The sequence below is a fragment of the Aythya fuligula genome, chromosome 3, assembly GCF_009819795.1.
Source record: "Aythya fuligula isolate bAytFul2 chromosome 3, bAytFul2.pri, whole genome shotgun sequence".
NCBI lineage: Eukaryota > Metazoa > Chordata > Aves > Anseriformes > Anatidae > Aythya > Aythya fuligula.
Genome location: NC_045561.1, coordinates 51,479,348 through 51,505,919, shown reverse-complemented (window position 1 = coordinate 51,505,919; position 26,572 = coordinate 51,479,348). Strand labels below are relative to the sequence as shown.

Genomic DNA, 26,572 nt, shown 5'->3' with positions numbered 1-26,572 from the left:
TCATTAATTTGCTAACTATATAGCACTCGTCAAAGTTCTTCAGAGTAAAGCAGTAAAATAATTAGGAGGTACCCGTGCTGGCTCTGTAGCTGAAAGGGCATAGTCGTCATATCTTTATTTTTACCACTTTGGATCTCCTGGTTTTAAGGCTGTACTCACCTAAAGACGAAAGAATGTAACCTTCATAATCTAATTTATCTTAAGAGTTACAGTTCACTCTAACTGGCAGTAAGCAATCAATTTTTCCCTCTTATCCTTCAATGTCCTTTAAAGTAGTTTTGGAAGAAAAATGGCTGGGGAGGGGGAAATCAATGAAACTGAAAACAAATTTTAGCATTCCACTTGAATAAAGCAGCGAGATAAAATATGGAATAAATCTCAAAAAGGGAAAAGCACTTTTAGGGGTATGAAAACTGACTTTCATTTAAAAAACAACTGACTTTAAAGTAATTAAATGTATTTTACATCCTATTACTGTAAGGAAAATCAAATATTAACACTGACAGAAAGATTAACTTTAACTGCTACTTTCGCTCATTTTCTATATATTATCCCTGTGCATTTGGAAGAAGTTTGGAGATCTTTGTTGTTCGTGTTTCCACACAACAGTCTGGAGAACACTACAAATCCTGTAATAATATGACTATCACATAACAGTCATAAAAAAGCAACAACACACAAACACACACAAACATAAAAAACCCTCCCAAGCCCAGAAAGAGACCGGCAAAGGAAACTAATTTATAGCATGATTTCTAGGATAACAACTTCCATGATGACTGCATCACTTTAGGATGCTCTAAGTACTACTGAACAGTAATTTAAAACACAGTAACCACTTTAACAAAAAGTGACTGTTCTGTTTGGTGACAAAGTCTTCCCATAAAGAGATCCCAAGAGGAGCAACTGCTATCATGCCTGACCTAGAAAGAGCAGATGCAAAGTATACACCTAACATCTGTGATCGCAGAATAGACTTCTCCATTTTCACTCCAGGTCATGCTCACGCATGATTACAGTATTAGAGTTATCACAGTGTATCCTCTATCCTGGGTCTTCTCTGAGAACAATAATGGCAGTCCAACTCTTCTTGAAGATGAGAAGAGAATTTAAACCTGCAATGGCTTCCCTGGGGGCTATGAAGTGCATGAACTGCAGGAAAACAAAGAGCTGAGAGAGGAGTCTTCCAAAGAATCCACTCTTTAAAACTTAGCAGCCCCAACATTCAACTAGAAAGGATGAAAAGCCATCAGGTGTGACAAACAACAAGCTAAACATATGGCTTCATCTGTTTCTGGGAGAATGCAGGTGGGCAGAACAAGGAGGAACATATTGCTAGCACAGGAGTTGGGGAGGCAACAGCGCCCTGGATGCGTCCCACCTTGCTCAGCCACGCCAACTGCAGCACTCCGGCCCCCATCACTGCTGCGCTGTGCTGCATGTAAGCAATTTAGAGCAATGCAACAGAAACAAAGCACTGACAATATTTTACTCAGGATATGAAACCTCAGTTATAATTCAGCCTAACATTCAAGTCACAGATCACAGCTTAAATGTAAACACTTTAAAAAAAATAATAAAATGTTGGGAGAACCAGGTAATCTCCAACCTGTTTTAAAAAGCATCTGAAAGGAATACTTACACTAAAATATACAGAAAATTAGCACACCTTGTTTGTTTGCTCTAACAAGGAACCTTTGCTCCTTCAGAAATATTTGAATTGTTTCAGATTTTTCTCATCTTGGTACATAAGTTTAGAAATAAATTGTACCATTAGCATTCAAAAGAGCTTTAAAGAAACAACCTGATTTTCCTCATGACATCACATTGGATTGTTCCATGGAAGCTGCATTCAGTATTTCATATTTGTCATAGTCGGCTATTTAATATGTGCACAGTGTTTATAAGTGATGATATGGTTTTTATAACAATATACTTTTCATACAAAAGCAAAAAGTGCATCAAACTCAAATGTTACATGTCCTAAGTACTTAAGACTGAAGAATTAATTACCACTGAGACAGAAAAGCAAACGTAATTCTTTAAATATCGGATTATCAATACATACTAAGGAAAAAAAAAAAAAAAAAAAAAGGAAAAAAAGAAGCATACTATTTTCCAAAGTTCAAGGTTAAACAGTTCAGGCTACAATATCCTGCTGCACTGGTAAGAGGGATGTAACTAGCAGATGACTGGAGCACCAATCTCTGATTGGGCACCAACCGGCCAGAGCACCAAGGGAACTGCTGGGCACCTGAAGAACAAGCCATTATACCAGTTAATAGCAAACCTTTGTGATCTGTGATTCAACCACCATTCTGGAGAAGAGCAGATTTTATTGTACTCAAACATTTCACAGCGTCCAGCACAGTCTGCCTGTCACCACCCTTCACTGCCTGAGATCAAGGCAGCAACAGTCACTGCTGCCCACTCCCCTCTCCACTCCACTGACCTGAGGAAGCTTGAAGGGCACAGCCAAATAACATCCTGTTGGCAGCTGAGAAAGAAAGTAGGACCCAGCATGGCCCAGTGACTTAGATAGTCAAAGTGATTTAAAAAAAAAAAAAAAAAAAAAAAAAAAAAAAGGTAAATTGATTCAATATTGTGGTGTAACGCATCATAACACAACCAGGGAATTTGAGCCATGCTGTAAAGCACAAAGCTGCAAGCAGCACAGAGCACTAGTTTTTGTTTCAGCTATTAGTAATATTCAAGCCCAGTGCACTAGAGCTAGCCCAAATTTCCCAAAAGAGTTATGACAACAGTTATCATGCATTACAACAACTAATGTTTCAAAAAAAAAAAAAAAAAAAACAACAACAACAACAACAAAAAAAAAGGTGCCAACCTCTCTTAGTATGCAGACAGAAGCTAACATTATTTTATTTCTCAAAAAGGGATATATTAATAATAAAGTGCAATGGCAAATTTCTGTATCTGTAACTATAGCACTTCCTTGCTAAGTGCCCTAACCCTGGGCAGGAATTCCTACATTGCAGGAATCAGTCTTAGAAAACTTTGGGGGCAGAAATTAGGCTATTTTCTTCACTCATTTGAAGTGGACTTTAAGATTTGAAGATTCATTGGACAGTCTACAGATCTACATGGCTGTACTTGCATGTTTTTCCACTGCAATATGCTACTTATTATGGCCGAAATAACATACAAACATATGTCAGAGAAATTATAAAACTAAACGAGACTTACCATAAATAACAGTAACAACTGGTAGGCTCCTGCTATTGTCATCAGGTAGGCAATGCAAGGAAAAACACTGCTGATCCTATCAGAAAGTTTGCAATGATACCAACTTGTTGTCCACTGACATTTGTTAGTGCCTGTTTACAAAGCACCCGTGTAACATTAGTTTCCTTCAGGATGTTAGCATGAAGCACAAAGACAGTAAGGGAGGATCCAGATGGGGGAATATGTGGAACTTGCTTAATGAATGGAGATAGGGTGGGCAAGGGGAAGGAAAAAGTGTTTGGGGGAGGTTAACTTCCTCACATCTTTCTCTACAAAGATTTCTGCTTTTTAAGGCACAGCAAAGCAACTAGACAAGCTGACTGGAGAAACCTAATAAAGGTTCCCACATCTGTATAACTTTCTAACTACTGCTCAGGAGGCATTTGACAGATACCTCAAAAACTTTGAGTGTAAGAGCCTTCCAAGTGGCTACCAAGGTAAACATCATGTTACAAAGAGCTGGTCAAAGGTATCATGACCAAAATATATAGATATATCTCAGAAGTCCACAGGATAAAGCACGTCATTGTTATGAAAGCCATTCAATATCAGAAGTATTCTCTTATGCTACCAAAAAGAAACAAAACGACATGATCAAAATCACTGTTTTTAATTCTCTGAGACGGATAAGTTGTGATGAAAAACCTACAAACATTCCCCTAAATTTTTGCAAATGACCAATTGCCCAGATCCAAATACCATTACGAGCAGTGACTGTGAATGACAGCAGCCTCTCTCCAAGTGTGAGAAGAGGAATTTACACAAGGGGTGAGGTACTCCTGTCAGTCTAATTGCCAAGTGTTAACTATACCACAAGTTTAAGAGTGACTTTTCAGCAAACATGAGCAGAACAAATGCTAATTCCTTTGCAAGCTAAAACAGAAATACACTCAATCCACTTCCTGGTATTGACATAGTGCATTGTTCTAAATGCATCCATTGTAAATAGAATATAATAGCTTTGCCGTAGGAAAACAGTTAAGAAAGTTATATGTGGATCATGGTGGGGTTTCTTGTTTTAATTTGTTTGTCTACCACTCCTTGAGAGCCACACAAGCTTCTCGAAAAACTATTCCTCCTGTGTGATGTACACGCCCCTACATCTTTGCAACAGTAGGACTTCAAGGTAGTGTTGTGGGTTTTTTGCCTTTTTTTTTTTTTCCTCCCTAGAGCACAAAGCAACCAGTGAAATTTATAAATGTAAGTGTTGACTCAAAAGGGTTTGACAGAAAAGGCAGCAGTAAAGCAAATAATCTGCCCACTCACTGGGGACCCTCAAGTCAAGGACTAAGTCACAGAAACTTAATTACAGGAAACTCATTTCTCAATTGTCTGCTCCTGTCTGCTCATGGCTTAACCAGAGCAGTGGGTCAGTGGGTGAGGGGCAGGGAGGGGTACTGCTAGGTTAAAGCAACACTGACTTTTTTAAAATTTCCAGATAATCAGTTATCTTGCCAACACTTTGGTCAACCCAATTTGACCCTTATAAATGAGAAAGGCTAATTGTCAGATGTTTGTAACAACAAAAACACATTTTTTGAAGACCACTTGTAGCACGAACATTTCTTTGAAAAAAACAAGCAGTGATAAGATGTCTGGAAAAAAATAATGAAGTTCATATAAATGTTTATGCACATAAGTAGCAGTTATATTTTAAACTTGAATAATTAAACACTCACTTCTTATTTCTGATTCTGTCATACTCTGGACCAGTGAGACATTCCCATTTATCAGCAAACTGTATAAATGATAAGTAAATATAGAGATGCATGTGATCAAAGACTATGGAAGTCTATCTTACAAGTCAGTGCTAAAGCAGCTACTGGCCTGTGTCTGGCAATTATTTCTGAGCAAACGTTATCATAGTATTCTGTAAGAGTATTTATGAAAATAAATCAGTAAAGCCTTTTACAGTGTAGAAATTCTAACTTGCACCAGCATTGATTTAGAATCATTAGAAGACATTAGTAGCATGTTTCTGTCTTGAGTAGAATGTGAAAATCAAGACATAACTTGAGGTTTCTAAGATCCATTTTTATTCATCATTTCCTTTTGTTAAGAGGAAAACAACATTAATTTCAGAAGTGACTAAAAGCAAAGTATCCAGATTAACCCATAATTTGTTTCACTAAGCACTGTATGTGCTAAAGAACTTTTTAAAATGTTTAAAGTGTGAACATACGCTTCCATATACATACATGCATATACATTCACTTACACATACAATGAACACAGTTACACCGCCTCACATACTCACGCAGTTTCTTAATGATCTAGATGATCATTTTTGATCTGTCTTCTGGTATATGGGAGATTTCAAGTCACAAGAATCTTGTATGAATTCCATTGAAACATGAAACTTAGGATTCAATTTAAAAAAAAAAAAAATCTCTGGTTGATCTTGGTGTCAGAAAGCTTTCCAGATTTAACTGTCCTTGATAACTTGCAAGACAGTGCATTATTTTTCTGCTTGATTCAGATGTCAGAAGTTACTAAACACCACAAAAACCTTGAAAACATACACCAGCAAAGTATGAAGGACAGCTGTAAGAGGAAGTACCATTGGAAAGAGGGCAAGGATTTGTTTTCATGTGTCACTTGCACAGCAAGCCAATGTTCCACTGTTGCAGAAGTTCACACAGAACAGTTCAAAGAGTATAACACACATACCTCTCTACAACACTTCGATTACCTGTGCTTTATAAGTTCAGTTCCTCAGCAGCCACTGTACACTAACTGAAGCTAGTCTTACAGCAATAACCAAAATGCCTTTGCTCAAGTTTTGTGGGTTAACCTTGGTAGGCAATGAAGCCTCACACAGCTATTCACTCACTGTCCTCATCCTCACCCCAGCAGGGTGGAGGAAGAGAATCAGAAGGGAAAAAAATAAGAAACTGTCTAAGTTCAGAAAAGGACAGGTTAGTAAGAAAACAGAAAAAAGAAACAAGGAGAAAAAGTAATACGAAAGGCAATTGCTCACCACCAGTCTACCAATGCCCAGCTAGCTCCCAGACAATCACCCTATCAAACTTTCCCCTACAGTTTTAGTGCTGAGCATGACTTAACATGATACAGGACATCCTGTTGGTCCATTTGGGACCCCTCTGTGTCCCCCCCAGCTCCTGGTGCACCCCCAGCCTCCTCGCTGGCAGGGCAGCATGAGGAGCAGAAGAGTCCTTAACTCTGTGTGAGCACAGCTCTGTAACAGCTGAAACATCGGGGTGTTATCAGGACTGTCTTCTCTACAAATCCAAAACACAGCAACATACCAGCTACTATGAAGAAAATTAACTCTATCCCAGACAAAACCAGTACTTCATGTTCAGACCCTAGTAGGTTTTTTAATAATTGCTCATCCTGTGCTACCCCCAGCTAAGTAAAGGAAGTGACCCTGTTTTGGGGAAACTGAGAGATTTTGAAAAACTACGTTTCCTGAAAAATTCCTAGAGTTTATCATTGTAATCCATATTGTCTGAACTTCCAGTGGTAATAGCAAACTTCTTTGCACAAGTCTGCATAAACATAAGTATCTGTGTTACGTTCAGTATACATTTTATGTCTTCAGGCTGCAATGATACTACATTTATTTCTTGAGACATATACAGAACGCAATGTTTTTTGCCTTTATTTTCATAAAGATTTTATAGTTAAAGCTCTGAAATACAGCATCTAGCAGGGAGGGTTGCATAGATGTAGAAAAATCATCTCCCTGGAAAAGCAGAAGACTTTTTCAGTCTTAATTTGTTCTTGATATGAGCAGCACATACATGAACCTCTAGTGTGAGAATTTGGTTAATGGGGGCAAAATAATAATAATTAAAAAAAAAAAGACGACCTTGCACCACATATTCCTTTCTCCCTGAATTCCGAACCCACTGGGCACATGGTGAGCTTTGGAAGTAGAGGAAATAAAGCTGCTGAAATGGTTTATTTTTCAAGTACATGAAAGTCTGTACATGAAAACCTGAAGGCTTTCTATGTATTTTGCAAGATTGACCTCATTTTTACATCCCATCATGCATTTTCCAATATGCAAGTAACCTAGAATTGACAAGGTACTGAACAAGATCCTCTGGGCATTTTCTAGATTTGCTTAATTGCAGAGATGTTTCTAGAATTGTATTTATTTATTTACCTAAGGACACTTCTGGTGAAATGAAACCACATTTACAGAAACAAAAGAGACACTGAAAGCTTCATGAGAGTCTTCCAAAAATGAAATGAAAACCAGCTTCCTGCCTCTCTCCTGTGCCTAGACATGAACGATCCCTTGTTCAGTTTCAACCTTGTAATTTGGGGCTGGAGTTCACAGGAAAATATTTGGCAGCTGGTATCTGGGATGTTCCCAGCAACCTTAAAGATAGCTGTCTTTTCAGTGTCTCACTGACGCACACGGTAGTTCTCAGCCCTCACCCATCTCTCTTAACAGGGGTCAATCTCTGATTGCCAGCATAAGGAGGAGAATCAGCCTGTGCTTGATGGCCAAGGTGACTGTCAATGACAATGTCAATGACTGTCATTAACAACGCTGCAGGATTCTTTCCGTTCCCTCCCCTTCCTGCCCCAGACCCCTGCTCCCAAGGCCACCTACAGCTTTACGCTATCACTAGTCCTACCCACTTTAACTCCTGACGTAAAGCCAAAGCACACCTTACCACTCACTTATGGGAAGTTGCTTATATGGTAAATTAAAATGTAACAAGAGGAAATAAAGTTACTGAGAGACATTTTTCCCCCAGTTTGATCAGAAGGCTTTACATCATCCCTCACTAAATTTACCAGAACTCCTCTCAGAGACTGAAGGACTGAACCACAGCATTATCTGCCACCACTCCACAGCCAGAAAAAAGAATCAATGCATGATATTTATTACCAGAGTAGTAGTAACTATAACACATTTAGATTTCATTAGTACCTATGATAGCTATAGATGTGATCCCATAATCTACTTGTAGGGAAGCAACCCGGAAGGTACATGACAATTGTTCCACGTCTTAATGCACAGCACAAGTGGAGACCTTGCTTTTAACTGGATCTAGGTACAGCATTTTAGCATTAGATTTATTTAGAAGGTGAGCACACAAAATGTGTATCAGAAAGAGCACTCAATCCTTTGGAAGCCTAGCTGGACTGTTTCTCATCTGGTATTGAGAGTTCTCATAGTAGCATATATTAATCTTGAAAAATAAATTAATAGAAAGGCCTTTTGCAATTACACATAGTTTATTACCCTTTACAAGGAAGGAAATTTCTTTCTCGCCTGTTATTGATGCACTTTCTGAAGTTATTTTTGCAGCATGTTTGTGATACCTTTCAAATGTCAACAATAAGATTTAAATACAACTAAAATACTTTTTAAAAACTAAGCTTTGAGATGGGTATCCTAAGGTTTAGACAAAAAGCCTTATAACACAACAGACAGAATGCTGTATGACACAGTCTGAGCTGCAAGTTTTATTAAAAAATAAAGCACATATAATAAATACAGTACTTATATGAGGACAGGCATGATATAGAAAGCAAGTGGATGGAACAGATACACAAGTTTTGTCACTAGACTGTCAGAAACACCCCACAACCTTTACATGAAATAGCCAATAATTTCTTTTATACAGTATTTTAATAAAACACAATTCAGCAGTGTTTCTGAAGGACTAAAACATGCAAGAAATTAACTGGTTTTAGATTTTAAAAAATCCTTAAAATCAAGTACCAAATATCTGTATGTGGCAATTTAAAGTTAATGGATGGGGGGGTGGGCAGAGTCTTATTATCAAAAAGACTTGACCATTTCAGTATTCCACTAAATTTAATGGAAGTCACACATTTTTGCTTCCTCTTTGTATCAGTCAGTCCCCATTATAAATGCCAGCTTTGGTTCTATGAGACTGAAGTACCCCACACGAAAATCTGACCCCATTCCACAAGATCTCCCCATCTAAATGGGACAAAATTAATTCTCCACATGTGAAATCCTAGTAGCCCACTGGTTCTCCCAGCTCAGATAGGTACTGCTACTTAGATGAATACGCACACACAAAGTCAGTTCAGTTCTTCCTTAAGGTTAAGGACACGAAGGGAAGTTCGCCTATTGACTTAGTACTTCACAAATACTTTTCATGACACTTCATGAAAATGAAAGATGTCTGAAGGAAAAGAAACTACTCACCTTCATTCCTGGGAACAGGTTCTGTACCACCAGGAGTTTTATCTGGCATCTCAGCAGAGACAGGCTTAGCAAAATCTAATGGACAGAAAGCAAACAAAAGGAAAGAAAAGCATTCTTAATCAAAACCATTACATTTCCGAAGGACACTCCCCTGCCCCGTGCCCATTCATGAAGGATGAATTTTCAGCTTTCATAATTTCCGTGTTTAGATGTAAAATATGTAAACAAACAAAACTCCCTCAAGTTTATCTACAGTACGGTTCCATAGAACATAACTCGGATGTGAACAAATACTGTAGCATTTGTTTATAGGCAGGCAGGCCCCCTAATAAATCGCAATGGTAGCCTGGTAGACTTCAGTCTTTGAGCTTGGATATTTTTCCCCACAAGTGAGAGTTTCTAGTCAGAGGCCTATGAATTGGGATGAAAGTTGCTTGCTCCCATGGACTGCTGAAGTTAACAAAAGAGTGGTTACTCAGAGTCACACCAGCCAGCACTAAATACAAAAACAGCTTAAAGCTTTACTGTGCTGTGGAGTACCAATGTTTCTTCCATCCCAGCAGTGCGCAGACACTTAGGGCTTCTTAGGCAAGCAGTGGGCCCATCTCCTCTTAGCAACATAATGTACCTCTGTAGTACTGCCTGATGGTCAACATATACTGACTGGAATTTTGCATCCTTCTATTTAACACCTTCGAATATTTTCCCATCAACAACTGGGTTGACACGCCATTTCATATAACACAAAGCTCAAGATCAGACAGGACATGGTAGTAATAATAACAAGACAGAAAAGCAGGATTTTTTGCCCAAAGGAGGCCATGCATCACCTGGCAGAAACATTGCCTCAGGTGACAATTCAGATAGCTCACCTCACTGCTGTGTACAACAGTGCCCAGAGCTTGCAGCACTGTGAGGATTAACAGTCCAGCCTTAATCCTAATGATGTCAATGAACCACCCTGTTTCCAGCAATGTTGAGACAACAGTACTGATTCAACACAGAATTCAGATACTTATCAGACACAAGGTTCTGGTAGACCTCCCCAGCCCATCCTGCACTAAAACAGAGACTGAACACTAATAAAATAAAAGGCAACGCTCTATTTCCTACACAATTATTTTGCTCTCAAATTCATATGGTTTGTTCTGAATCCTATCAACAGACCTAGAATTAAAATGTTTAAAAGCTTAGAAATACCTTAGATGCATCTAAGGCTATGATCCACTAACACTTCCTAAGGTTTCATTCATTCAGCTAATTTATATTTAGCTGATGGAAACTCCACTGTATATGCCGTTCTATGTCAGCCAGTTCATCTCCACTGAAGATAAAATCTGCCAGTTCTTACACAGCAATTGCCACCGATGTAGCACTTTGCCCTTAACACAGGCGTTATATCTGCAGAACATGACACATACTGAACGTTTGGAACTACCCAAAAAGTCCTTTCTCAGCTCCTCAAAATTAATAGTGATAATGCTTATCCACCTAAGAGTCTGCGCACGAGTTCATTAACCACAGCTGGACAGTGTCACAAGATGAATAAACAAGTGTGCCCTCAGTGGAGTATTTGAACAACTACATCTCCAAAATCTTTATAAATTTGCTGAAAAACAGAAACACACTCTCCAAAAGACATTAAAAATATTAAATCTGTTGCTTAAAGAAGTTGCTCCAAGTTGAGGCATTGGAATGCACTGCCCAGGGAAGTGGTGGAGTCACCATCCCTGGAGGTCTTTAAAAGATGTTTAGATGTAGAGCTTAGGGATATGGTTTAGTGGAGGACTGGTTAGTGTTAGGTCAGAGGTTGGACTCGATGATCTTGAGGTCTCTTCCAACCTAGACAATTCTGTGATTCTGTTAATTATGCATGCTCATCATGTCTAAACAGCTGACTAGAATAAACACACCAACTAACTCTAAAACTTGACAAGCTCACATCCAACCTGCAGTGATGTAATACATACTTGTGAATATTATGCCAGTTTATAATGCCAGTTATTTAGCAGTTAAATAGTAAAGTAGACAGGAACTAGTTAATCCTTTTAGTACATTTGAACTAGGAAGTTACACCAATAAATACAATATTTATTTTCATGATTCATTTCAAGCTTCAAGAAAATGGTTTATTTAAATTCTACATTTTAAATAAATTATCTCACATCACAAATTCAGGGTACTACTACACATTTAAAATAATAAAACACAGATATCCATGTAATTATTTCTGGTTTGGGTTGTATCAAGTTGCACAGTATTAAAATAAATATGTAAGTAGAGTTCAACATGAAAATGCTTAGTCAGTAACTTACTGACATATTAATGAAATAAAATTGGCAGTCTTAGAAATAATTTTTGATTTTTGTTGACACGTTTTGGATGAGCTAAATAGAAGCAAGCAAGAAAAAAAAAAAAAAAAAAAAAAGTAATTATTTTTTCTGGCCTCTTCTGCCCCAGTTTTTATTTATGTAAGTACAAGCTTCCTTGTCTAACACAGACCAACATCTCTCTCTGTTTGACCTTCCAGAGAAGTTACCTCTTTCTTTTGTGTCATCCAAAGTCAGTACCAGAAGGAACTTAAATTAAGACACCTACCAACATTCACTTCTCAGGAATTTAATGGAGTGTCTGTGCACAACCCATCATTTCCTGCACAAAAACACTAGGATTCAAATAGGCATTGAATGACCTTGGCATTTGCAGTAATGGAATGGTAAATTGAAAGCTGGATCATTTGATTTAGTGCACACAAAGGGTATTCACTGAACAGGTTCAGACTTCCCATAGCTACAGCAGCACTCTGTTTCAGGAACTCACTCAGACAGTACAAGGCAATTTAAAAATTCGTATGCCACAAATTGCTTTCAAAGTTTACCAATTTAGCAACTCCACATTACAGTAAGAGATAGCAAGGGAGGCTCCACATAGGTATACCAGGTTGAAGAAAGTCAACCTCTGTGTCCTAAAAAACAAATCTTCAGAACACTATCAAGAAACATTTGTCACTCTGTAATGATTTTTATCAAGGAAACAGTCTGTGAAATGTGTTGCCATTTCCTAGCTTTTTCTAAACTGCATGGGAGAATAGCAGTACCAGACCAGTTCAATGGGTGCAAACTATATTACCAGTATACAGCCTTCAACATTTTCCCGCAGCATTATCAGCAATTTTAAATGTTCCATCTATAAATTGAGGTCCAGTTATGTGACACCAAATAGTATTTTAAGGGAATTCTTTAGATAGCATGGAAATCTATGTATTTCAAATACTAAAAGTCTGTTTTCTTCCCTGCTCTCTCATTAATGCAAATTGGTTCCATACTTGCTAGAAGTTGCAGAATAAACAACTTAAATTCCACTCCCCTCCCCCAAGAAAAAAAGAAAAAAAAGCCTAGACACATTACCAAGTAACCACATTTTCTCTTCACATACCCCAGATAAACTTATTTATTCTTTGTTTTGCTTTAGTTTTCTTCTCTGAGACGTATAGCAAATCTACTGGAAGGAGGAAAATTTAAATAGAAGAAATACTGAACTCCACCCTCACCTCCTGTAACATGCCAAGTTCTCAATGACTCAAAAACCAGACATTTATAAATAAATCAATAAAAAAAAAAAAAAAAAAAAAAAAAAGCAAAAGTTCATGGTTTTAATCTGGGAAGTAAATTTTTGATAAGTACTATTTACCAAAGCAGGAAATGAAGTCTCCCTTTCTGCAAGGAGGCTAAATAGGACTTGTAAAAACACAGCAGTGAAGCAGCATTTAGGGTATAAGCTTCCTAGCAGGATACAAAAGAATTTCTTGCTCACTTTTGAAACAATCAAGCTCTACTTATCCAAACAATCTTATTGCAATCTTTAGGTTACTGCTACTACTTTCAAGATTATTAGGACCTTAAACACCACTCCTGTTAGACCCTTCTAAATAGTCTTGTAATTTAATTATTGATGCATCTTCAGTTGTCCCTGCACCTTTAGCACACCTATTCTAGTTGTCCATGGGGTACTTGGTATTTCTGAATTTGTCACTCAAAACTCACTACCTATTGCTAACTTCTCTAAGCAGTTTTTCACAGAGCATCCCAGTCAGAGAAATTGAAATATGTATGCATTCATAACTTACGAATAAACACAGCTATACTGTTTACATTTCTTAATTAGGCAAAACTCTTAAGAGTAACCAAAAACATTCAGATGTATGACCATGCATTTTCACAGGCAATAATCTGCCTGGACCACCCAACTGGACATACTGGGAGGTCCTAGTTCAAGAGATTTCTTGTTCCTTATAAAGAATTGTTTTGCCTTTAAAATTCTGCTAAAAATTGAAGATCACCTTTGATTTTATGAAAAAATAAGACCTCAGTTCATTTAAACACAGGATCCAAATCAATAGCATGTGATAACTGAATTCATGAGAAAGCATTCAAACTTCCAGCACACCAGTGACTTTTTAAAAAAGCATGCTAAGGACAAACATGTAATTCCTGCATTTCATAGACAAATACAGTCTAGTCTCTTAAATTAATAGTATATTGCTAAAAACACATTGCTTCTAATTATTCAAAATAATTATTCAAAATAATTGTTGACTGAAGTATTGCAATATTCAAGTTTCGTGGAGAAATTCTCATTAGAGAGATTTCTGTTCCGGTTTTGTTTTCTCAGCAAATTATTGCTCTACTCTAAAAAAGCATCAAGCAGCTTGAAAGAAACTATTGTTAATCACAGTACTGTTTGCTGTCGTAACTATGGAGCCCAGCTATGTATTTGTGTTGAACAACTAACATCACTAACCAAAATCTAACCTGAACCTCCTTTGTGTCACATCACCAGCCTCTAGTCTATGTCTGATCCAAAGAGCTGGAAGCAATCACATTAAAGGAAGTTGATTGGGTTTCTTCAAAAATATCTCAACATATAGAACCTTAACCAGACATCACATTTCTTTCCAATCTTCCAAAGAAACAATCAACATTACTAAGGTCTGCTCCAGCTGTAGCCACTTTATTCATGATCAACACAGGTATTCCTTTAAAATACTGTATTTAATTTTTAAATGCAGCTTTTTACAGAATAAATAGCCACGAGTACAGATCAATATATAATGAAACAACTGAAGCTCTGATGTTCAACATTACACACCATGCTGTTAACAGTAAAGCCTTCTGCTGATTTATTTTTAAAGAACATTTGGATGAGTTCTTTCTGCTTCAACTAAATAAAAAAAAAAAAAAAGTGCAAGAGTGGGAAGGAAGAAAAGGGATAATAGCACTTTCCTTGACATAAAGTGTCCTGTAAACCAACAAGAAAGCTTAGATGCCCATGCACCGCCTGCACAGAATAACACTTCTTGAGTGAATGGTATAGGACATTGTTGCCAAAGGCAGTATCATTCACAGAGCCCTCCCAAACCAGTAATCAGAAAGCCTCAGGCCACAGGATGAACTCCATGTTCTGAGGAAGGCTATGGCAAAAATTCTCACCCACATTAATGGAACCAGAATTTGACATTTGGCTCTTAAAGGATGCGTATATCTTTGTTAGAGAATAAGAACATCCAGCTCAGATTTTTTTAGTAATTTATTTGCCTACAAAATCCCTTCTGGATCAGAAGCTTTGCTGCTTTGAACCCCTTGAGAATAGCTTTGATCCTAGGTCACATAAACCATGAAAGCTAGTTTACATGTGAACACTAACACAGTTCTTTCACATGAACCAAGAGGTGACACTGAAGAAAACTCTAAATAACAGGGACAGAAAGGATATAAATTATGAGGACACAATACACTGTATGCCATGAAGCCTCATTGCTGCTCCTATTCACCACCACCCCTCAGTCTTTCTAAGTAACATAGCAGTACCTGTCTAAGATTAAAGTGCTATTTCAAGTCAGTATTTATTTCTTCCAAACTGCACTGAATTCTAATGGCTCCTTTCATTCCCTTCCAGCAGAGCTCTGGATGTGGGTGTGAATTACTGCTTCCCTTCTCCAACAGTCCTCTCCCACAAAAATCTCTCAGCCTTTTTTCCCTGCAATGCAACACATGTTAAAACACTCCAAGCCCTTTTTTGGGGGGTGGGGAGAGGTGGGTAAGATGCCTCTTTGCCAAACCAGGTCACCTTTGCACCTCATTTCTCACTGGCAACAGTGACACTATGGCAACTGCACCAAGAGGTGAGCTGGTTCAAACAAGACCATCTGAGCTACATGGGCAAGAAGGAACAAAATATCCTTTGCATATCATTTGCCCTATTAATAAAAATCACATTAACATCAGCTCTTTCTCCTCTGACATTCAAAACAGCACAAGGCACCAGCATACTCTGACTAGTTTCTACAGCCAATCATTTATACTGCAGCTGCAACCGAAAAACCCAACTCTTTCCCCTCAAGCAAAGACCAAATCACAGAATTCCCTTTGTCACTTTCATTTTGGTTTACTGTAATCCACTGGTTTTGAATCTGAAAAACATCACAAATGTTCCCGTATAAGGAATGAGCTGGCTGGCTCCTCTGTGGTTTAACTGCTACGCATACATGTCCCTCCTCCAGTCTCCCCGATAGCTCTGAATCCATTCCCAGTGCTACTCCAAGGCTTTGGCCATGGTTTTTCAAACCCACTAAAAGATCAAGTTCAGCAACTAATCACCATGTTTCAGTCTACAAGTCAAGACAGCGAAGTAATATGGGATATGAGGCCTAGAAGGGAACATGGCACGGGATCTTCTCCTTCAAACTTTATATAGAATGAACTTCTTGAAAAGATGAGACTTACTCAACATTTGATCAGGATCCAACCATATTTCAAGGCTCCTTCCTTAACACCACCCGTTGCCATATTCCAAGTGAAACAAAGAGGAAGCCTTCCCTGTCAGGTTTTCTGTGAGGAGGAAAAGGGATCAAAACCTCCACTGAAACTCCAACAACCTGTACAATCCCAAGTACCCTTGTGCAGTGCCAATTCAAAGCCTACACCGAAAGATTTCATTTTTTAATGATGAAATATATGTATTTACTCAGAGTTTATGTGTCAGAAGTAAAACACAATTCATCAACTCGGCAGAAGAAATACCTTTCAAACTCATTTCAGCTCCACTAGCTGAAATTAACCACTAGCATTTTTCTTTATGTAAAGACCAACTGTTACCGAGTATTTTTGAAACTATCACCTTTTAAACAAGTAACTTTGCTTAGAGATCAGGCCTACGCTGCATGTCATCATGCTGTGCTACAGCAAACTGATAGAAAACAACCTAATGCTTCTCCTGCTGCGACACAAAATTGCAATAGCACTTTCCCATGTGGCTTTCTAATGATGCTGCATCTCTGAATGATAAAACCACCTGTTCCAGCAAAGCTCCCGCAGGTGGCACTAGCTACTGCTGACAACACAGCACGGACAAAGCCAAGTGTTTGCAGCTGAAACTGCCAGTCCCCTTCTGGTCAGCATGCCAAGCAAGCGCTACAGATCCTTACAGCTTTCTAGTATCTGGTACATCCTACTTCGTGCTCAAGTCTGGATCTGGGTTTAGACAGCCTGCTGGCTGTGCCATTCTACCACTTTTTGCTTATTTCACAACCTTCTATCATCATAAACCAGATCATTTTTAAGCACTGTGTGTTTTTCAAAAATACATACACACACATTGCTTCTCTCATGCATTTGTGCAGGGCAATTACATACAAACAAAAAATCCATCAAAAGATCGTGTTTCACTTGCACACAGTAAGTCTGTCTCTGTGGTCACCTTTTGAATTCATGCTTGAGAAAGTACACAGCCTTGAGTGAGATAGCTTAGCAGGTGACATTCCTGAAACACACACTGAAGAAAAATGAAGAGTGGGACAAGTAGGTCAGTCCTAAAATATTTAGGGACTTGGAGGCAAGCCCTAGTGCAGGCTGTACAAGTAGAGCAGTAGCAAGCCATTGCTACCAAGTATTGCTGTCACGTACTCAACTCAAAGAAGTCTTCTCTTTAGTATGTACGAAATGCAGGACTTTTAGCAACATGAAAGTTCTTCTTTGATAACGTTTTAATATTGTAAGGACTTGCACAGTCACTTTATACTGTCACCTGCAGGACTTACAGCCAAATATGGTCTCTAGCCATTAGCTCTACAACTGCACTTCTACCTCGCCCACCTTTCACCCCTCTAACACACACACACCAGCTAGGTCCTGACTTTGAATAAAAAAAAAAAAAAAAAAAAAAAAAAAAAAAAAAGTCTTAAAACCTACATTTGCTATTTTCACTGGTCACTATCATCTCCTCTTCTTATACTGCATATTTTATCATAATAAAAGTTTCAAGAAAAACAAATATAGATGTATAAGGTTTCTCAATTTCCAATAATTTCATCCTAGTGAGGTGCACAACAGAAACCTCACTACAGGGCTAATAATTATGGTTTAATAAATTTAAAAGAAAAAATACACCACTTCCATATCTGGATACAAACCTGTCAAACTCCAACAATAATACAAATTCCTTTATAGTGTATGAGCTTATGGAAAGGAAACTGAAGGGAAAGAATTTCAGCAGCTTTTATCTCAGACTTGCTCAAATTCTTTTTCAAAACCCAACTGCTACAATCATGAGAGATGCTGATTTGGCAAATACACGGTACCTGCTTTCCCAGGGTTAAAGTCGCTTGCAAATTGCTTTTCTATTACAGAAGTTGTGTGTTAGCACTTAAGACATACATCTTATTTTCTTTGATCCCTGTGCTTAGGACACCACTATATACTGTCCTGGAAAAGATCATTGTTGTGCAAATTCATCATTTCACCACACACTCAAGTAGTAGAGGAAATAAAACAAGCTGCAAGGAATGAATGGTGTTGCAACACAAAGAATTCAATCTCAACAAGCAAGTCAAACAACAGTGAAAGTAAATTATAACACACAAAGCATTAAATGAATTTGAATCCATTCCCATGTGCTCAATAAATATTACAGTGATAGATAACAAATAACCAGATTTCAACATATCCTAAGAATTTTGTTTCTCCCATAGTAACATATTTAGCATGTCTGCATGCATTTCACCTTCTGAAATTTCATTTTCATACATCAATTTCTGCTATAGAAAGTTTCTTGGCATCCAGCTAAAGTTCATTAACATTGTCACACTTATTTTATAGGAAAAAGGCAAATAACATTGCTGTCAGCTTGGTGAGGACATCCGATTGTTTATATTATGTCACATAAGCCCTCCTGAAATCACAGGACTATGACAATAAATAATGTTTTTCTGTTTGTTTTTGTTGTTTTGCTTTGTTTTATATTAAAGTTTTATAGCACTCTTACAGAGAAACTTTGATAATTTAAAGGTCAGTAGAAAAGATAGCTACTGTGAGAAAAATAAAATTCGTAACTATTTTAATTTTGAGTAGGACCAGAGTCAAAACACCGAGATATGAACAAAGTTTTCATCAACTCAAATAACCTTGTAACTGCAGTCACGGACAGCTTAAGAAATAGATAAGGCGCATCCAAAAGTAAATGCTCAAAGTCAACCAAACATGTAAATGCTTTTTAAGAATATAGATGAATACATTTCAGTCAGCTATTTTAGGGGTCTCCCCTACTCACTTCAATACACGTTTCTGAAAGCACCCTATAAAGAAAAGGGGAGGGAAAGCAAACACAAAAACACAAAATACTGCTCTGCACCCAATCAAGATCACAACTTCATTCTCTAACCTGTGTTTTTTCAAGGCACAGCTATTTTTAATTTTGCTAACAACAGGCTGATTAGCATGCAACAATTCTAATTACACTGTTTTACCTGTTAAATAAAATGGTTGCAATATATTTGGCTTCACTATACAGTTTGAAAGAAATAACTTTATACCTTATTGCAAGGGATAAAAGAAAATAAGAGAAAACTTCCAGAAGTACATCATACTAACAAAAGACAAAGTGTCAGCATTGTCCTGATGGTTCATTCACTTTATTAAAAAAATTTCCTAAACAAAGTTAATTCCAAGTAAACATGAGGGAAATATATTTTTCCCCTCAACTGTAAACTGTTTTGGAAAGCTAGAGGGGAAAAAAAAGTACAAAAGAATGTTTGGTTTGGCATTGCTGCTGCTTATTCACAAAAGGGAAGCCTACTTAAAACCATGATAATGGATAACTATCACTTACACTTGGATCCTTCACTGAGTTCTTTTCTCTCCTTAGCAAATGGTGATTCCATTATGTTTTGCAAGGAAAGGTACAGTTACAATTTTACAGACTCGCTGTCAGGAAAAGGACTCCTTGAAAGTTGGTTGTGTGTTTCCTGCAACTGGGATAGGCTTGTGTAAATGCTGAATTGGGGGGCTTAGGTATGGGCTTTAGAATGATTAGAAAAGGAGTATTCAGGCTGGCTTTTCCAAAAAGTGTCATTTGAACTGCTAGCCAAAGTACAGCTATGCATAACAAAGTTCCTTACACGTACCCTGTAAAACAGATTTTTCTCCTTGCAGCCATCAGAAAAAGACCATCTAATTTTTGCTTATGGTGAAATGTGATTAATGAAAATTTCTTAGGTTTTGTTTTCATCACAGAGTACATAAAATTAGGCAAACAACAGAGAAAAGGTCGTAAAACATTCAACAGTTAAAGCTTTCTAAACTATGACATGTTCCAGTTACCCAAACGCTGACGTTGGCTGCCTCCCAGACCTAGTGCAAGCAGCTGACGGGACAACCACTGCACGCTTCTTCAACTTTTCCTTCTTCCTACTTTAAGAATATGTATGCCTGGGTGTGCACATGTATTTATATACACACTGCACACACATGGAAAAAAGAGGAAATTAATAACAGTCAAACTAACAGCACCATGCACGTTCACTTCTAATTTGTCAGAATGAATGGCCTCATAACTCAGATTGGGACATTTCCTGTAGAAACACTACATTATTTATCAAACCACTCCAGAGCACAACTGTTGAAGTGCAGCTTGCAAATGATATATTTTCTAGAGCCAAAGTTTGCAGTTATCTACAGAACACTTGGACTAATGGTTACAGTGAGCCAAGGCCCTCCCTCCGTATACAAGCTTTGAATATCCCATCCCCAGTTCAGCAGAATGCTATAATTGAAAGTTTAGCCCTATTTGTTTCTGTGGCATTTAAATACATATGTACAGTGCAGAGCACCAAGAAACTACATGGTTTAAAATTACATTCCTGCTTAATCTCTGGCTAATCACAATTTTTGTATATACAAAAACAAACGTGCATATATATAATCACTATAAAGAATTTTTAATATTAAATCAAATATGACTAGAAAGAGAAAGGAAATGTGATTTCACACAATTATGATTAACACAAGCAGTGCCTAAGAGACTAACACTGCTGAAAGCAAAACTACACAGAGCAACCATCTTTAACCTGCTACAATTTGCAAAGGAATCTGAATGACCATTGTGACAGAAGTAGTTGATAAACTGCTGAATGAACATTTATTCTGGGTTAAAATGAAATATTCCCTAGATAGGGAAACTCCCTCTGTAATGCCATAAACATGCAAAGCTTCTTATCTCCAACATGCTTTCCTAGAAATGCTGGATTTATTACTGAACGTAGCATGGCCACATGCAGACCTTCACTGGCCCCATATGAGAACACTAGTTCCATTCAGAAACACACATGGGGGGAAAAAAAACATTGCTTACAAATGTTGTAGTTGGAAAGGTGATTTCCTTCAGCTGTATGTCCACCCCCATCAGTCAGAAAACCATTCTGCATTTTGACAGGACTTCCATTCCCCTTCTCAAATAAATAATTTGACTTGGGTTTCAAACACAGAGACAAAGAAATACCTATCATGAAGTGAAATAATAGTCACTTGACATTACTTCATGGACAGCTTATAAAAATAGTATGCGAGCATTGAGAGTCTTTCAGAGATTTTTAAGATTCTTGAAACAACTCTACTATTCACAGCTGGTGCCAAGTGAAACTTTTTTTTTTTTCATGAAATGCATGTTGCTTTGTACCTTTCCATGAGATAGGAGAAAAATCATCCAACATCTTTTAGTGTTTTAGATTGAAAATTATTTGAAGTAGAATGATCATCTGGAAATATCATGTTTGAATACAGATTATCCAGAGGTAGTCAAGAAATGGTTTCCATTAATTTTAACTTACAGTTTTAAAAGGTGTTAAGATCGCACACCTTTTTTAATCTGTACATTAACAGACACTTTTCACCTAGAAAAGGAGTCCAAGTTATCCTCTCTTCACCACAAAATGGTTCACACCACTGCTGAAGGTCACCTTTCTTAACTTTCCATTTCAACCACACTAAACACCGAAGCTTTTTCTCCTTTTTATACCGTTACTACAGAATCAGGAATGAATCATGAGTTGAACAGTCAGCTTTCCTGCTCTCGTTGGGTTGTTAGAATTGCCATCACTGATCCAGGGCTATCTCACTTCCTATCTCTTCCCACTGAGTTAAGTGTTACTAGACTGAAAGATGTATCACATCCATACTTGAATAATAGAGAACAATCAAACATTTCATTTCTATCCTCAGAAAGAGATGATGATAAAAAGAGCAAACAGCTACAAAAAGGATTTTGTTTTTCCTTAATTAAAACTAATACAATTCCCCAAAATCTGCAGTTCCAGAGACAACTAAAATTTGTGAGTTACGTTGCTTTCCCACCAGCAATGCAATTCCACTGACAGTGAAAGATCTGCAGTACTAATCCCAGCCTTTCCAGTTACTTCAGTTTATGTAAACGCCAAACACAAAGTCAGGCCACAGGAATAAGACTGGAGAACCCATCTACAAGAGGCAAAGCTCTGCATTTCTTTGGTCATTTGATCAAGTTCTGGAAATCAATACAAGGACGGGAGGGGAGGGATCTCTGAATAGACTTGATTAAAGTAAATATTCAAGGGGATATTACTCAACTCAGCATCAAGAATTTCAGCCAACTTCCAAAGGCTTTTGAATTCTCAGAGGAAAGCCCAGTGAATTCAGATGAAAGTTCCTTTTCTTCCACTTTTACAGGAAGAAATAACTTAAGTGAACCTTCTACAAAACAGCCTCCCGTATTCAGCAGTAGGGGAACAAACCTAAAGCACTGCCAAGATAACAACTAAATATGCATACAGTTATAAGCCTTAACGGTTTATTCAAATATCAAATACTTATTAACTGACACAAAAACACGAAGGTATTCCCATTAATGTTGTTTCAAATTAAGTAATTCAGTCCTTGGTACATTAAAATCCCCCTTCCTCTACTCTTGCTGGCTGTCCCACATTCTGAAGGACACTGGCACACCAAGTGCATACTGATGAGCCCAAGTTTCAGCTGGATCCAGCAAGAAGCACGGCTAAGCAAGACTACCACCTGGCCTTGCCCAGGCTCCCAGATGATGTGAGCATATTCAACAGGGCAAAAATAAATAAAATAAATAAAATAAATAAACAAATCCCCGCTGTATTTCAAATGCACAAAGGGCTGTGTATCTTACTCCAGAAAGCAGGAAAATATTCTATTGCATGAGCAAATGAGATTCTGCAGCCCTCTAAGCCTTACTCCATTGAAGCAATAGGAGTAAGTGGAGAAAGAAGACTTTGCTTCCTCTAGATTTGATTAGTCATTCCACCTCCCTTTCATCCCTATCTTCTCCTTCTCCCTGCCACCACCCTCAGCCCCTGCAGTGTTCCCAGGGCTATCACCAAGCTGCTTGCACTTTTTGCCCAACAGCGTTTCTCATCCCCCACTAAGTGCTGACCCGTCATGGCACATCAATCCAACAAGTACCAAGCCAGTTTCAAATTCTTCTCTTTCTTTGTACAATTTTTCTTAGCCTCAGTCCCTACCTCCCCCGTTTTTCCCAGCTCTCTTGTAGTGAGAGGACATTTCCAGATACCATATCAGGGAACACACAAGTCTAAAGTTCAGGCAGCCCTTCTGACACTAGCAGGGTAAGGCTAGCATGAAATGGAAAGCAGACCCTCAACGGAAGTGAGATTTTTGTGGTTTGGGTTTTGTTGTTGTTGTTTGCTTAACTCCAGTACAGTTTAAGCAGAAACCATTAAAAGTTAGGGAAGAAGCTGCAAGGCACCATAAGTATTAAAAAAGGCCAAAAGTTTCAAAAAATGACTAGCCTTTTTGGCATCTGCCCTAATTTGTGGAAAACAGGAGCCCAGCATACTTTAAAAGATCGCTTCAGTTCAGGTTGAAATAACTACCAGAATTAAAAATAAATAAATAAATAAAAATTGAAAATTTTTGAAAGTCTTAAATCTAAATTGATATTTAGAAAAGTTTTGCGTATTTTAAAACACGTATGTGTGTGATGCTTCTGTCAAGACATTCTTATTACTTGGCTTTATTTTCAAAGTAGGTGTAAAAGAAAACAAGCAAGAAACAGGGAACAAGATTTGGATAATGTAAGCCCCAGAGGGTTAAAGTAACATAACTTTTGTAGTGCTTGTACAACTATTTTGTCTTTTTCCAAAGTTAGCTGAGGGCAAAATTTACACACCAACTCAACTATTCCATTAATTTATCATAAATTAGTATTAATGGTTAAAACAGACTACCTGTAACTACCAACCTCAAATCTCTGAGGCTGAAGATTTAGCAATTTTTCTAAGGAATTATGTGAGTCTGTACCATTTTTCAGAGAAGCAATTATAAAAATATGTTTTGTACTTTCCACTTTAATTATGCATTAAAACTGTGGTAGATAAAGTCTACCTCACATATGTTTTTGGGGGTTTAATTGAAGTTTTGCTCTTTTTAGCTCCTGCAAGGAGTCTATCCAAGATGTACTTTAACTAATGTATCAGAATGCTTATTTGGTAAGGTTATAAGAAGATACCAGGAAAAAAAAATAAAGCTTTTCCACCTTTCAACTGAAATATATGATTTTTTTTAAATACAAAAAAATGCAACGGGAAGACCACTACAAAGCCCTACACATTTAGAAGTGGAGGAAGGTAGCATACACGTTCCCCAATGCCCAACAGCGTTTTCCATCCCTGTTTTCCTCAGGGGTGCCCTCACCTGCCCTAGGAGGGCTGTGTTCCCCAGAAGCTGCATACAGCCACTATTGCTTGTGTGATGCTTTTGAGTCTCTTCAGGATTAAAAGTACTCCATATAAAACTGAATTGTGTCCTAAAAGACAAGTGTATCTATTTCTGCCCACACCTAAGCAGCTTTTATGTTAAGACTAAAAACAGTCACAGAATGAAGTCAGTACCTTAAGCTTTGCAAAAACAAACAGGATGATCTTCATATAAAAATAAACTTAAATAAGTCTTTTCCAAACTCCAATTTTTCTACATTTGATGACATACGTCCAATCACAAAACATATGGCTCCTCTGTTTTTCACCTAGCAGAGCCCCTAGCCACCTCTGGCCTTCCCATCTCTTACCTATGCCTTTGTTCCCTCCCACATATCCCATTGTTATATTTAAAACTGTGGTTTTATTCCTAGACAAAATTAAAATTTTGTTCCCTCCCTCCCCCCCTTTTTTTTCCTCCTCCATATTCTTGTCAACTTTTGCGATTTGATTTTGCACCCCACTAAAATCATTCTGATCAGGAGAGCGGCACCAACTTCTGTGAGTGGTTGTCTTTCTCCTCTGCTACCCTACTTTGCTTCTGGGAACTAACAGCTGCTAGAGCTGCTGCAAAAGACAGTATATTTCTTTCCTCTCCTCTCTGGCACTAGCAGAAGCTGTCCAGCAAAACAGTAAAATGAAGAAGAAAGCAGGAGGGCTGAAATGGTGTTATTCATAAAGTCAGAAGGCAAACCACAAACTACGACAGCTTCCTTAAAAGTCATCAGAACTTTAGACTGATAGACATGATTGGTAAAATCTTTGAGTAAGTACAATTAATGTTAGGGTATATGTATTCTTGTATGTATCTTATTTTAAGATGCATACTGCTGCTGTAGACTGCAGTGAAAACCTCATACACAAACAGCATAAGTTCAGCACCAATACTTTATGTAGGGCATGAAATATACTTTGGAAATCTTCCATCCTTTAATTCATCCTATCATATTGAAACACTAGTGGACACTGGCATCTTCAATGATCAGAACAGCATCTTTAAAAATACAGGTTTACAATCCCAGAGTAACACACAAGAATCATCTAGGCAAAATAATTTGTTTACTTTCAGTGATACAGATCAACTGCAGGAAGTACAAAAATATAGACATTAAAATATTTATATTATGCCTATTTATATATAAATGTATATTTACGTTATGTTTTCCACACACAGAATTAAAGTATGCATTTTTCTATCAGTACTGCCAATTTCTTTCTAAGGAAAAGCCCCAGCTACTAATCTCATTTCCAGCAAACACACAACAGGCTTATGTCACTCACCTTTGAAGACTAATATCCAGGCAACCAGGGAAGGAAATTGCTCATGCAGGGGAATTTCATGCCTCCCTCATTTACACAGTTATTTACACTAAAGAATTTGCTCGAGTACCTATATCCTTACACTTGATAAGGGTACGTATAAAACAAAATATGCTTCGACAATATGAAGAAATTTACATCATTCTCAGTGTTGAAAGGCTGTAAAAATGTTTTATGAGAATTACTATCTCAGACATTTAAACTACAGCTTGGGTTTCAACCTAGGTGCATGGGATGAATGATAACAGACACAAATAGTTGGGGACTCATCTGATTATCGTCCATTCCCTTTGGCACCACAGCAGATAAAATGGTTGTGTGGGACTCATCTAGTCCCTGGAGTGATAAACATTTTGGTTTTATGTCTCATCTCCCCTGGGGGCTGGAGGAAATCATTCAGTTCTCAGGACTGCAGAGTAACTGGAAAACAGAAAATAATGCTGAAAGGTGAATTTGCTTGCTAGGATTTTCTTCTTTCTGGCAAAGCAGTCACTAAGCACTCTCAGTTCAGTGGCAGAGCAGTAAACTTCCACCTCTACCCTATTCAGGACAAGTTTGAGGCTAGTGTATCTACCACTTAAATGACTACTGTTTCAATGAAAAACAAGAAAAACACAATGAAGTCAAAGAAGACAGTCCTCTTGAAAAAAAAAAAAAAAATCTGAATTTTAAAATTTCATCCAGCTTTTATTTCTTTGTTCTGTATATAGTAACAATATGGACACTATGGT

At 37.7% G+C, this 26,572-nt stretch overlaps 1 protein-coding gene across 1 annotated transcript in view; it reads right to left on the bottom strand.

Moving 5' to 3' along the window:
• Positions 1-26,572, bottom strand: part of PLEKHG1 (pleckstrin homology and RhoGEF domain containing G1) — a 135,574-nt gene that overhangs the window by 90,122 nt on the left and 18,880 nt on the right. The window contains exon 3 of the mRNA XM_032183730.1: positions 9,416-9,490. Within this exon, the coding sequence (XP_032039621.1) occupies positions 9,416-9,464 (49 nt within the window). The 5' untranslated portion in view covers positions 9,465-9,490. The remainder of the gene's footprint in view (positions 1-9,415; positions 9,491-26,572) is intronic.